This window comes from Echeneis naucrates, chromosome 14, assembly GCF_900963305.1.
Source record: "Echeneis naucrates chromosome 14, fEcheNa1.1, whole genome shotgun sequence".
In the NCBI taxonomy this organism is placed as follows: Eukaryota; Metazoa; Chordata; class Actinopteri; order Carangiformes; family Echeneidae; genus Echeneis; species Echeneis naucrates.
In genome coordinates, this window is record NC_042524.1 from 8411096 (window position 1) to 8423980 (window position 12885).

Below are 12885 nucleotides of genomic sequence, written 5' to 3' on the forward strand. Positions count from 1 at the left end.
CACTAATCAGCGTGCTGGGAAATGCTACTCTTGGAGGCCAACAGACTCATTTAAGTCCAGCATTGGCAGAAACTAAACCAAAACAAGAAAATCGGACAATTGTACTCACATTTGCTGGTAGAACAAGACTCAGTAGTTTTGGTCCCATGTTGTTTCAGTTCTTGCAGGTGTTAAGGGAGCCAGTCACATCTGCTGCACCGTTTCATGAGAACAAAGCACAGGATTAGACATGACTGTACAACATTCATTGGAAAAAATGTTCAGGCCATTGTTCTCTTACCTTTTTCTTCAAGGTTGCAGTTTTCTGTTGCTTGTTCTTTACTTTCAGATTGACCATACTTCAGCATTCTGAATTTCATTCTGCCAAATGTATTAATTCCTTTTTAGAATAAGAAAGTTTTGTCCCCTCCCTCTTTTGACCAAGTCTTGCAGTATCTGAAATTGTGGCTCAGGTTCAGCGTTGAAAAGACATCTAGACATCAAGCATCGTTTTATCATGCTGCAGTCTTTATAATTCAACATTTACTTTAGTAGTGTCAACGATTATAAAACAGAGCCTACGCCAAAATCCAGTAATTAGAAAATCTGCATTTATTTAGTTATTTACAACAGTGGTTCCTTCTGGTACAGTCTCATTCACACTCACAAACCCCCCTCCACGCAAACAATGTTATGTAAACTGAGGCAGAGAAGAAGACCTACACAGAGCCATTAGGCATGACGGAAAAGGGAATTTTTTACAACGTTAGATAGTTCAGTGTGTGAGAGGGAGAGAGAGTAAGCTGTACCTGATCGCTGTCCTCATTCTCTGGAAACCTGCAGGTCAAAACGCACTTTCTATCTCCTAACAAAGCCACAACTGCCTCAGCTGCAAACTTTAGGTTTCAGTTGACGATTTAACATCCAGAGTCATCTTACAGCAGATTGAACTGTTGCACTCCCTTAAAGCTGATATAAAGAGTTATGGCCCAAAATCAGATGATTTAAACAAAGATGGCCCTGAATTATTGCTTGAAGAATAAAAATTATTTTAAGAAGTGTATCTTCAGACGAATCTACATTTTAAACTCTTTATATCATTCTCCCTCTCAGTGCAAAGGAAGGCAAATAAAAAAAAACTAAATAAAAAATAAAAACAAATCTCTTTAAGGAAAGATATACATGTAATATTGCACTTTGGTTAGCAGGCAGTGCATTTACTGCACACGGTATAACAATCATACACTTAATACCTTTGTTTAAATCTAGATTTAAATCCCCTGTTTAACACCTTTCAAAGCACAATTCAGTATATTGCTTGGCTTTGTCAGTTCCCATCCAGTGTGAATGATTTTACAGTAAAAACACAACAGAAAAATAACAAATGCCATTACATCAACACTATGTGGATAACAATTAATTTCCCTTGGCCGCTAAAATGTCTAATAATTCTTTCAAAGAAATCATAAAGTCATATCTTTGGCTTTAGCCCCATCCCCCATTTTAAGATAACAACAACATCCTTCATACCATTGGTGTTGGTTTAAAAAAAAAAAAAAAATTATATATATATTAAAAAAAAGGAAAACGTTAAAATTAGCATTTGCATTGATGAATCTGGAAAATGAAAAATAAATACAGGCAGACTTTGGCAACTACATGACATGCATCTGACTTGTGGGCTAATAAACTGGGTATCTTTTTGGTCTTATTTGGTAGATGGCGCTGATAATTTGGGGAAAACAAAGTGCTTAGTCTCACCAGCTTTCATAAAAACAAACTTTCCTCCTTATCATGCAAACTACTACTAAACCAAAAACGTTTCCTCAATTTCTACTTATCAAGGCTCAATTGGGTTTGGCGTCTTTAACTCACCCAACTAATGGACACTGTCTCTTAATGTTTTACTGGTGAGCTGTAAGAAAGTAAAATAAGGTAGATGAGAACACTGTATAAGCAGATGCTATGTAACTGGGTCATGGAGCAGATCAAAAGTTTTAAGCCAATTGGATTGTACAACATTTTGAAAGAAAAGAATAGTTAACGTATCAAAACCATAAAGGAAACTAATGGAGGGATAGGCATGCTGCCATTACTGACAACGCAAAATAAAACTGTAGGCAGTCAACAGGAGCGCCTGTGGATGTAGGGATGAGAGCGTGTGTGTGTGTGTGTGTGTGTTTCTGTGCAGCTGCCATCAGTGGCAAAGCGATGTTGTGCAGCCGGTTTTATGTGGTAGAGGAGTCTTGGTAAGGCATAAACCTGGAGAGTCTGGTGGGGGAACTGGGATTTGTGAGATCAGCACTCTCACTCATCCTGAAGAAAGCCTCCTGCTCCCTCTTCTTCAAGTTTAGCTCATCTTCGAGGGCCTAGGAGGGTTGGAAACCAAAAAAATATTACCTGACCACTCTTAAACAGAGTAAACATCTAATTAAAAAAAAAAAAAAAAAAAGAAGATTTTTTTGCCCAAACTCATCTTTGAAATCACCAAAACATCAATTTTATCTGAGCTTTCAGTTCACAATGAAGTCACTTTCGCCAGCTGTTTTTTCCCTTCTCTTTTTGTTTTTCTATCTGTATGTCATCTATAAGAAACTATTTTTTTTAATGTCTCTGTGAGCAGTGAATTAGTCTGGTCTCTTTAAACACTTGCATTATTTCATATTTTGCATTTGCATTCCAAGTTAAACATTACCACGTAGCTGGGAAAGTAGAAATGTGAAATTCGTTTTGCGTAACGCACTGTAATATCACTAAGGTGGGAAAACTACCTTCTTTCTGGGTCTCAGCTGATCCCTCCATTCCTTCATCAGCTGGTTGTGTGTCTCGTCCAGATGTTTCAGCCTCTGGGTCTCGTTCTCAACCAGCAGGTGACATTTCTCATTCTGCACCAAAAAACAAGCTTTTGTTAACCATTTACTGTGCACTGTTCTGCAGACAGGACAGAAAAGGACAGAAAGGCTACAAAATGAAAGGTCAACGATAACGGGCAGAAAAGAGTAGTGTGTGTAAAAGATGAGGCACCTGTAGTTGCTGCAGCTCTCTGATGTTGCTTTCACATTGACCAGTCATCTCTCTCATCTGGTTCTCATGTTTGTGCTGCTGATGCAGCCTCTCCGCCTTCTGCCGCTTGTCCTCCTGCTGGGAAAACTAGAAACGGACAAAGGGAGTGACTTACTGAATAATTCACTTTACGCTTAAATGTGGGATGAGACAGTCCTTCGCCTCTACCTGTTTAATCTTCTCTCTGTCCTCGGAGGAGCTCCCCGTTGAGTTGATGCGGAGGCTCTTCTTGAACATGGCCATGCGGGTCTTGGCTTCATTTCGCTGGATCTTAGGCAGCCGGTTCTTTTCCTGCTGTTGTCTGGCCTTCAGGATCTCAATCATTCGCTGATTGTAGCACTGCATCTGCTCCAGCTCCTGTGGTGACACAGAAGAGAAATATGCATTGACTACATGTTGAATCCTGAACAGAATATTTAGATGCTACTTGGAAAATCCAATGAGAATGAATTCTTCTGAAAAGCTGAAACTGGTCTAAATGCATTGTGGTGTGGTGCAGGTATAACCCACTGAGTTACCTTGTCATGTTTTTTGAGCAGCTGGTGCCTCTGGAGAAAGTACTGCTCTTTCAGTTGCTGCTTCAATAACTGGTGTCTCTCATAAAGATTTTTCTCCTCCAGGTCCCATATAGTAGCCTCACGCTCTAATCAAAATCATTGAAACACAATATGTCAACAATATACAAATGTAGCACCTCACCACAACAGAAATTGAGAAACAACGGCAAGCCTGACATGAAGTATACTGTACCTCTAATCAGGTTATGCTTCCTGTTGAGGCATTCCCTCTCCATTGCCGCAATCTCCTTCTTGTTGTTGGAAATAATTTTTATCTGGGTGTTGTCCAGGAAGTTCTTCTGAGCCACCGAGAACCGCTCCTCCTAAAACACAGAAAAGAGTGGAACATGGAGGGAAGAGTGGAATAAAAGGCGCTGACATTTATCCTACAAGTGCTCCAATAATGGTGAAGGTGCCTTAACAAAAAGGAGAATGGAAAATCTTTGTCATTTGTTGACCAAACAACTTACCTCTGTAACTTTCATTTCATGGAAGGAATTCATCTGCAATTTTAAGGACTCTTTACGCTGACTTCTGGGCAGCTTATCAACAGACTGCTTTACCTAGAGAGGACACATGACAGCTGCATTTAAACCTTAGACTCAGTCTCACAGGTATGCCAGCAAAGTACAAGGAAACATTTCTGAGCAATTCAGTATTAAAAATGTTCTTTGAACAGTTTTCATTTTCAGTTTTCACAGAAGATTCATTGGGTGAGTTACTTCAGACATGTTCACATCTCCAAGGTACCTCCTTTTTCTTGTGTTTCATCAGATCCTGAAACTTGTGATAGTCTCGTTCCTGCTCGCTTTTGATCCGTTTGGTCTCTTCTTTGAGTTTAACATTGTGGTCGGCCTCCATCTTCTCAATAGTCTGCTTCTGATTCTTCTCCAGAGACTCTAACTCTGTGTCATAGTGCTTCTTTTTGGCCTGGGATGAAACAATGACACAAAAAAAAAAAAAAAAAAGAAGAAGCACACTAAGTTTGGAAGGCATGACACAAAATGCTGCAGGGATTAAGATATTACTCATGATAAAAGTGCTTGTATTCATGTTGGGTTGTTGTGAAAGATCACACATGTTGTGACGTGTACTTCATAAAGTGGCACTTTTGTGTTTGTGGTTTGACTCACGTTCATCTCCTGGTCAAAACGTCTCTGCATTTGGTCTTTCTGCGTCTCCAGTTTGCTGTTTAGGGCAGCCTGAGCACGTTGCTCTTCTTTCTGCAGCAAACGGAGGTCACGCAGCTCCTGACGTCTAAACACAAAAACACATACGAGTTCAGATCACCTGAACAAATAGTCAGTAAAGTTACAGAGTTACTCCATCAGTTCGTGTTCATTTAAAGGTAACTAGTACTGTAATTGTTTCATTTTCAAGCCATCTGTACAATGATGCAGATAAATATTGATCCAGTCATTCATTCATTGACATGATGTTATACTGTCTTTAAGTATATAGTACATAGTTAGGCATATTTCCTCTTTCAATACTTATTTTCTGAGAACAAAAAGCAAATCTGTTGTTGTTTGCTGAAATCATTGGTATATTGTCATATTCCAACCACTAGATGGCAGGAGTAAAGCACCAGGTGTTCTGTATGCTTCAGAGGCAATTATGTTTGTTATAATGACAAAAATTGCTCATGCCAAAACAATACAAAGCATATTCTGTAGCTGGAGGACACAAAAAAAAACACAACCAAAAAAAAAAAACCCAAACAAAACAAAAAAAAAACAACAAACAAAAAAAACCCCAACTCCCCCCAAAAAAAGAAGAAGCAAAAAACAGATATGGATTATCTTACAATATCCAGACTCACAACATTAACCTAAACCTCACCCTCATTTAAAAATAACTTTTTTCCCCCACAACAGTTTGGTTATTTGTGTAGCCTGGTCTCAACAGAGTAGGATGCCTTAAATAGAGGGCTGTGTGTAGTAAAAACCATCCAACAGTTCACTTATCGCTGTTTGGACTTCAGTCTGAGGAATGATCAGACTGCTGAGTTCATGGCCTTCATTTAAAATGAATAATTTTTAGTTTTTTCCCCCAGAAAGACTGAGCAGTGCAGACGGCAATGACATGTCCAGCTTATTTAGATAGTTATGACAGATAAACACAAGTGACGGTAAATGTCTTCTTGTTTTAACTTTACGAAGCTGATGTTGATTACATAATGGGGCCACAGAACAGTGTCACATCAGCATTTAGACTAGTTCACCACAAGCTCATTTTCACTATACTATTCTGCCTGAAACTGGCTACAGAATTGCATGTACCCAGTGTCAGGTCCAGTAATGGCAGAAGGGAAGCGTCCCTGCTATTGTGCAGTCAAAACAGGAACAGGGTGGTGCTTTTGTTTTCTCCTTGAACTATCTGCGGCTTTCTCCAGGTAGAGGAAACGGTAGTCTAAAGAATATTTTAAATTCTACCAAGCAAATGAAAAACAATCCAGTTGGAGGAGGCAAAAGAGAAGCAAACTGATCTAGCAAACTGAACATAGGTAAGACAATATAGGGTTCAAAACCAGCACATTATTTCTATGATGTCGGTAAATAACAAAAATCACAACATTAATACTACTTGGAAACTCTCGAGGGGAAAGTTGTCCATTGCCACTGTAGGTTTTTCCTCTGAAAGCGTGTCTTGCAGAGGCATCCACTTACCTCAGAAATCTCATCTCCTCATCTTTCTTCTCATCATCCCTGATGATCTTCGATGTGGTCACACTCACCTCCACGCCATCAATAACAAACTTCCTTGTTCGCTTCAGAGTCTTGCTTGAGAAGTCCTGAGAAGCAGATAGTGAGAAGAACGAGGTCAGATTTTGTCAGACATCAGTATCTTTGATTGTAGTTTTTTTAATAGACATCTCTAAATATGTTTGAAAGTACCCGAAAAGTTTACTGTCAAACTCTGTCAGGACTTACTCTAGTAGTTTAAAGAGATGTTGGGAGACCAGGAGCATGGGATAGGACTGAGGATTTTATTAGAATAATCCTACAGTAACTCAAAGTGCATGGAAGAAATCCCATATTTTACTTTTTTTTCATGCATTCTCATGGTATCACTTCAATAAAGTCAAACTCAGAAAGGACAAAAAAGGTTTAAACTTTGCAAAATTGTAGTACCAAAGACTAAACAGTATCTGCAATCTTGGTGGAGTTCCCCCTTTGAGTATTTTTATCTGTGATTCCTGATGCTGTCTTTTCATCTGGTGGAAAAGAATCAGTTGTGTCTGTGTGCATGTTGACAAAGACATTAATATTCTTGTCTGTCTGGTTTTACTGTTATAAGCAGCAAGATGCTCCATCCGTCACTGCTTTGGGGAGTGTCATGCAGGAAGTGGCTGTGTAACAACAGCACAACCTCCTCTCACTAAACGTGACATAAAATGACCTGCCTGTTTAAGCTTCTTCAACTCAGATCACAGCTGAACAAACTCCATCTAATTAGGGAGATATGATAAAGGCAGCGCAGCCCGGTTGAGCAATAACTATTGGTGTCGTACTGTATAATCAACAAAAATTGTAATGAGAAACAGGACATGGCCCCACCTAATGATTGAACAGATCAAGTTGTTATAGCTGACTGATCACGTGTCACTGAATGATAACATTTGCAACATTGCATTTGCAATCAGCCTTCACTGACAATATTTACAGGACTGATGGCCGGGTTTACTAGGCAAACATTCAGTAGCTTAAACTGCGGATGTTGTCATTTTGTCACAGAGAGGAGAAAAAAAAATGAAGAGAAGAGATCGGTCTGTATGAGCTACCACCTGGTGCCATTACAGCTGAGCAAATAGAGTCCTAATGAGCGTGTGTGGGGCTCCTGCTACAGATGACAGTTATTAGACAAGTACTGTACTGTTGTGAGATGTTGAGCCAGTAACAAAAGCAATAAATATGTGTGCTTGTTGTTTGAGTGTGCTAATAAGAACACACTGACATTATCAGGGACAGTTTGGTCTGTGTTGTTTCAGGCCGTCCATCATGCTTCATTCACAAAATGGTTCACACGCGGTCGTCCTTTCCACACACGAAACTACCATCAAATTCATGCACTACTGTCCTCCACCATACACACTCATGCACCAAGATGCACTGTGCTCACAATAATCCCATACAGATCAACTGACTTGATTTCATATGCCTGCTTGTCCTCCTGTCCTAAAACAAAGATTGCCCATTCACTCACACTGCAGGCTGCTGGCAGAGCAGCCTGCTGAATAATCTGTTCTGGAAAAACTTAACATACCACAAACAGACACAACGCCATGCACAGTCAATAGGATTTCAATCCTGCTCAATCTATAAGCCTCCAGAAGCAACAGAGTGACAATGAGCTGCACAGAAACTTCTGTTCGCAGAGATGAATACTGAACTGTGCCCACACAAAGGCCTCTGTTGCTCCCGATGAATGGAAAATGTTGCATATTTTGCTTCAGAAAAGCCTTGGTGTCTTACAATAAAATGGTTTCTGTCTGTCTGCTTGCTGCTTCCTCACTTCTCTTCCTCAACAGGACTCTGAGGCACAACTTTGGTGATTGTTAAATGTAAACAAATGATCTTGTACGGAAAGAAAAATCACCATATTTGTGGCTAAACAAAACATAAAATGCTTTTTTCATTTTAGAGTTTTTCAGTACTTCGTGTTTGTCTGTATATAAAATAAAGACAATAAATAAATAAATTAACATCCCAGATAAATTACAAATTAACTATTAACTGTGATCTATATCCTCCTAAATATACGTTTGATGCAAGTTTAATCGAGGACAGGCCATCCTCTGTTAGTGATGGTTAACACCCACACCCCAAAAACACAACACAATGCAGTTTCAGTTCCTCAGTGGGCGTCAAGAAATAGTTTTTCCAAGGAGGGGTTTTTCCTACAGAAGCAATGAGCTACACTCTGCACCTCTCCCACTTTTTCAGCATTTAAAAAAAAAAAAAAAAAAAACTGCCCAAAAACGATCTACTGAAATACACTTAAGTGAATGAAAGATGTGTTTGATATTTATTCATGAGTGATTGATGCGTGCCACCTATGTATTCCTCCAAGTCAAAGGGTTAGGGTTTGCTTTAAGTGGACTCACCCTTGCAGACATTGAGATGTTCTCCCTGTGGATTGACATATCCATGCTCTCAGACACCATGCTGCCTGAGTACGAGTACCGCTTGTTGCCGACTCCTCCGTTGATATATGGTGAGACGGGCTCAATGTTTCCTCCTACCGATGTCCGCTCTGCCGTATGCTTGGCTAGACTCCCATTGGGCCCAGAGCGGGGTGTTGGGACCGGAGTAGCGGCAGAAGAGGATGCTGGGGTGGGTATAGGGGTGACAGTGGGGCTTGGAGTTGATATGTCTCTGATTGACGCAATGCTGCTCTCTTCCTTGGACACCTGGTTCTTAGGCATCTCTGGGTCCGTTGGGACGATGACAATGTCAACATGCGCCTCTGATGCCTCAGATTGGGGGAGATATGGCGGCTGCTCCGACTCTGGGGTCTCCACAGCAACCTTGAAATCATATTTCAGCGCTATTATTATCTTTCAACGCAGATCAGGAAATTTGAGAATAAACCAGTAGAAACAGCATTTAAAAATTTTCGGAAAGTGTGTATAATTGAATTCAGCACAGAATGCATGAACTGGTAAATCAATGTAAATGTGAAGTGAACTTCACCTTTTCCTCCTCTGATGTGGGTGTACTCTTTCCATCCTCAATGCCTGAGTCTGAGCTAGACGTTTTGGTCGAAGCCTCACTTTCAGATTTTTCAGACTCAAGAACGACTTCATCCAGTTTCTCAGCCAGTGCCTCTGGATCTTTAGGAGGAAGGCTGTGCCGCGGTTGAGGGACAGGGATCCCCATGGTGGGACCTGGCTGCTCCTCTGGTGCATCTGACTCAGCACCCTTCCTGGTCATAGGAACTGATGTTGTTGGAGAGGGTGTGGTGGGGCTGCTTGGGGTGTCCACAGACTGGTCACCTTCCAAACTGGTTTGACTGGTCTGACATGGTTCCTTGCCTGGTGACTAAAAGAACACGGAGGAAAAGTGTCGTTATGCACGTGTGAGAAAACATTTGATGTCTTAAAACTTTACTTCAGTGATGCTCTTCCAAATGTTAATGTTTTCAACCTTTGGCTTTAGCCCAAATGGTAATGGACGAAGTCCTCCCACCAACTGTGAAGTTAGTTTAACCTTTGCTTCAGTAGGAATGCAGTCGTTCCTGCTTTATTTTCCAGCACTGCTACTTCTCACTGTGGCCAAGACGGCCATCTAATCTGTAAATGCACACTAATTACAACAGACCTGAAAGGCCTTTGCAAATCAAGAGAGCATGCTTTGCAAAGTCGTCCCTGTAATGTAGTCCTTTTGTTCTGAAATGGTTTACAAATATTTACTTACTATGTAACTAAAATTGTGTTTCTGCAGACCTTAACAAGTAAGATACCTCCCAGAATGCAATTTACAACCTCCAAAGTATGACAAATATCAAGAAACACAAGGTTCATTATTTGAGGTGTGTGTGTGCTGAGGAAAACAACTTATCATACAAGACATAGATACTTGGTCAGAAAATGCAACAGGAAATATCACCAAATATAGCCAACAAGAATGTTCACCTTCTGCAGCCTAAAGATGACTGAAAAGCTTTCTAAAAATAAACTAATGACGCTATCTGAATGATTGATTATGGAGTGAGTTTTTGCAGTAAATTCTGAAATTTTCAGGGCATTTTGGATCCCAATCTTAAATCTAATTGCAGAAAGTTCCAGATGTGTGTTGAAGATGGGAATTTTGGAGTCATGATCATAAACCTTGCCGAAGATGGTATTTCAGGATTGTGTGAACAGCGAGCCTTCTTGCATTTTGAAATACCACTACCAGCAGAGGTAAACAATACCGTCAGACATCTTTATGGCCAGCCTTTCTAAGGCCTAAGCAAATATCTTCATCTGTCTCTGTTAGATGTATATGAAGTGATAAACTATCGGGTAACTGCTTGGCTGACTTTCAGGAACTTGTAGCTGTACTTGTCAAAATGTTGCTGTGTGCCTGCAAAAGTGGCTTCACTGAAGGTGAGCAAAGAACTGTAATGACATCTAATATAGGTGGACACTGTGGCTGCGTCCCAACATTACATTCACTCAATGAGTATGACACTGTGTGTGTGTGTGTGTGTGTGTGTGTGTGTGTGTATTTTTATACAAACTAAATAGACTAAAATAGCACAATTCCAACTAGCCCAATTAAGGATAAACCTGAAATTAAATATAACACCCTCACTGTCTAACTTCTGTGGGAAACATCATCTTTTCAACCTCAAAATTAATCCAAAGGTTTGTTTCCAAAGTGGCAGTAGAAGAAAGTTCCAAAACGCCACAGCACTGCCTGTTTAGCCAAATGTCAAACTGTGTTGACTCTTCGCTGGAGTTGGAGTTATTCATCTCAATAAAACGGGACATAACTCAAATTATTGTCCTTCAATATGAAAAATGTGTGGAGAAAAACATCTATATTTATAACATGATCAAAACATTTGTCTTGTTACAGCTTCCCATCCGGGTGAGTATTTCTAGGATCGCCGCTGTACAGGAAAGTGTTTTTTGTTTAAACGTCAGACAGTGGCCATAGAACAATGCACAACCTTAAATAATTTACTCCATCAGGGGTTGAGAGCTGACAGCGTTTCATTTACCGGAGGAATGCAGCTTATATTTAGCCATTTGTGAGTGTGCATGAATGGCAGCCTTCCGGTTTCTGTTCCTTTGTTTGTGTTGAGGGAAGGTGGTAAACTTCACTCTCACACTGTATTCACTTTCTGATCTATGCCTTTATGAATGGCTTCTGCAAAATCCCGCGGCTGGAAGCCTTTGTTTACCAAAGACAACATGCAAGGACTTTAAACATGAGGAAAATGAACATGTGTGCATTTTGGGAAATGCTGTTTGTGCAAGTAGGCGCATGCTTTTGTGTCATTATGTGCATGATGTTCAACTGAATTATTTTGCCTGCTAACATTAAAACAAACGCATCTTTTAAATTTCAACTTACCTTATTCAGCTTTGGACCGCACAATGAGAGGAATCTTCACTTGAGTCACTAAGGAAATGTCCCTTCTATGTAAAATGTAGCTCTAAAAATATATATTGTGTATGTGCAGATTTAAGATTGAAGTTGAATCAGATGTAAACTTACAACCTACCAGACTTTCCTACTGCAGAGCATAGGCCCATTCTGCTTTTCAAAACAATGACGGAAGCAAATGAAGGGACAGAAAAGAAAGAAAACAAAAAGATCCAGGTTTAGTACCACAGTGAGCTCCATTGCGTCGTCCTCCTCTCCTTCCTCTCTATTGTCCTCAATTTCCTCCATGACCTCAGCTTTGGCCTCGGCCACAAGCTCCCGCAGCGGGCGGTTAGTCGTCACCGATTTCACAAAAGGGTGCTGTGGGCACATGAGACATAAGCAAGATGAGCGTTGAGGTTAACTGAATGTCATGTGCTTCACTTTTCCACATTCTAACCATGATATTTTAAACTAAATGAAACTGTGAGCACTCTACAAATCTGCTGTTGAGCAACTGGTTGAATGAATGACAAGAGCAACAAAGTGGCTTGGGATAAAAACAAAAAGCACCATATAACAATACTTGCTGAACAAATTATTCATGGATCTGAGTATCATGAGTGCTCAAATAATGCTGGCTGGATTACTCATCTTACTCAACATTAGCTGTGAAGGGCCAAAGTGAAATAAACAATCAACAGCTACAAAAGCCTTCATTCAAAAAGGTCAAAATCTGTACACAAATCTCTCTGAAGTGTCATTGAGATGAAGACAGGAGGCAGAAAATATATATAATTGTCATGAAAAATGAAGTACTTCAGTTAGGCACTTTAGCTTGCTCATGTGTCAGCAAAAGAAAACAAGCACAGGAGCCAAGGCGACAGGAGACTTTCACTATAGAAGGAGAGTTCATTGTCCTGAACAGCTATACAATACAACTTTCTCCATTAAACAGATACACCAATGAATCAGGGCCAAATCTTACACCACACCCTTGTAATATAAAGCCATCTTTGGTTTCTGAAGGTCTAAAGAGAGAATGTGCTTTTTCTCAGGGTGCAAACCAGGTAATAATAAGTTGAATGTGAAGAGAACAAAAGGCTAAATTAAAAGTGCAGCGGGGATAAAAGGCAGGCGGATCATCTATTATTCAAATGGTTTGCTCTACTGTGTAATTTAATTGGAGCAGCTGACAGACGGAA

At 40.1% G+C, this 12885-nt stretch overlaps 1 protein-coding gene across 1 annotated transcript in view; it reads right to left on the bottom strand.

Moving 5' to 3' along the window:
• Window positions 1-568: 568 nt before the first annotated feature.
• Window positions 569-12885, bottom strand: part of stk10 (serine/threonine kinase 10) — a 34220-nt gene continuing 21903 nt past the window's right edge. The window contains exons 8-20 of the mRNA XM_029519516.1: window positions 11927-12061; window positions 9296-9643; window positions 8707-9129; window positions 6269-6393; window positions 4733-4856; window positions 4350-4529; window positions 4070-4162; window positions 3793-3922; window positions 3561-3685; window positions 3211-3399; window positions 3004-3129; window positions 2751-2864; window positions 569-2348 (exon numbers count right to left, since the gene is read on the bottom strand). Of these exons, the coding sequence (XP_029375376.1) occupies window positions 2208-2348; window positions 2751-2864; window positions 3004-3129; window positions 3211-3399; window positions 3561-3685; window positions 3793-3922; window positions 4070-4162; window positions 4350-4529; window positions 4733-4856; window positions 6269-6393; window positions 8707-9129; window positions 9296-9643; window positions 11927-12061 (2253 nt within the window). The 3' untranslated portion in view covers window positions 569-2207. The remainder of the gene's footprint in view (window positions 2349-2750; window positions 2865-3003; window positions 3130-3210; window positions 3400-3560; window positions 3686-3792; window positions 3923-4069; window positions 4163-4349; window positions 4530-4732; window positions 4857-6268; window positions 6394-8706; window positions 9130-9295; window positions 9644-11926; window positions 12062-12885) is intronic.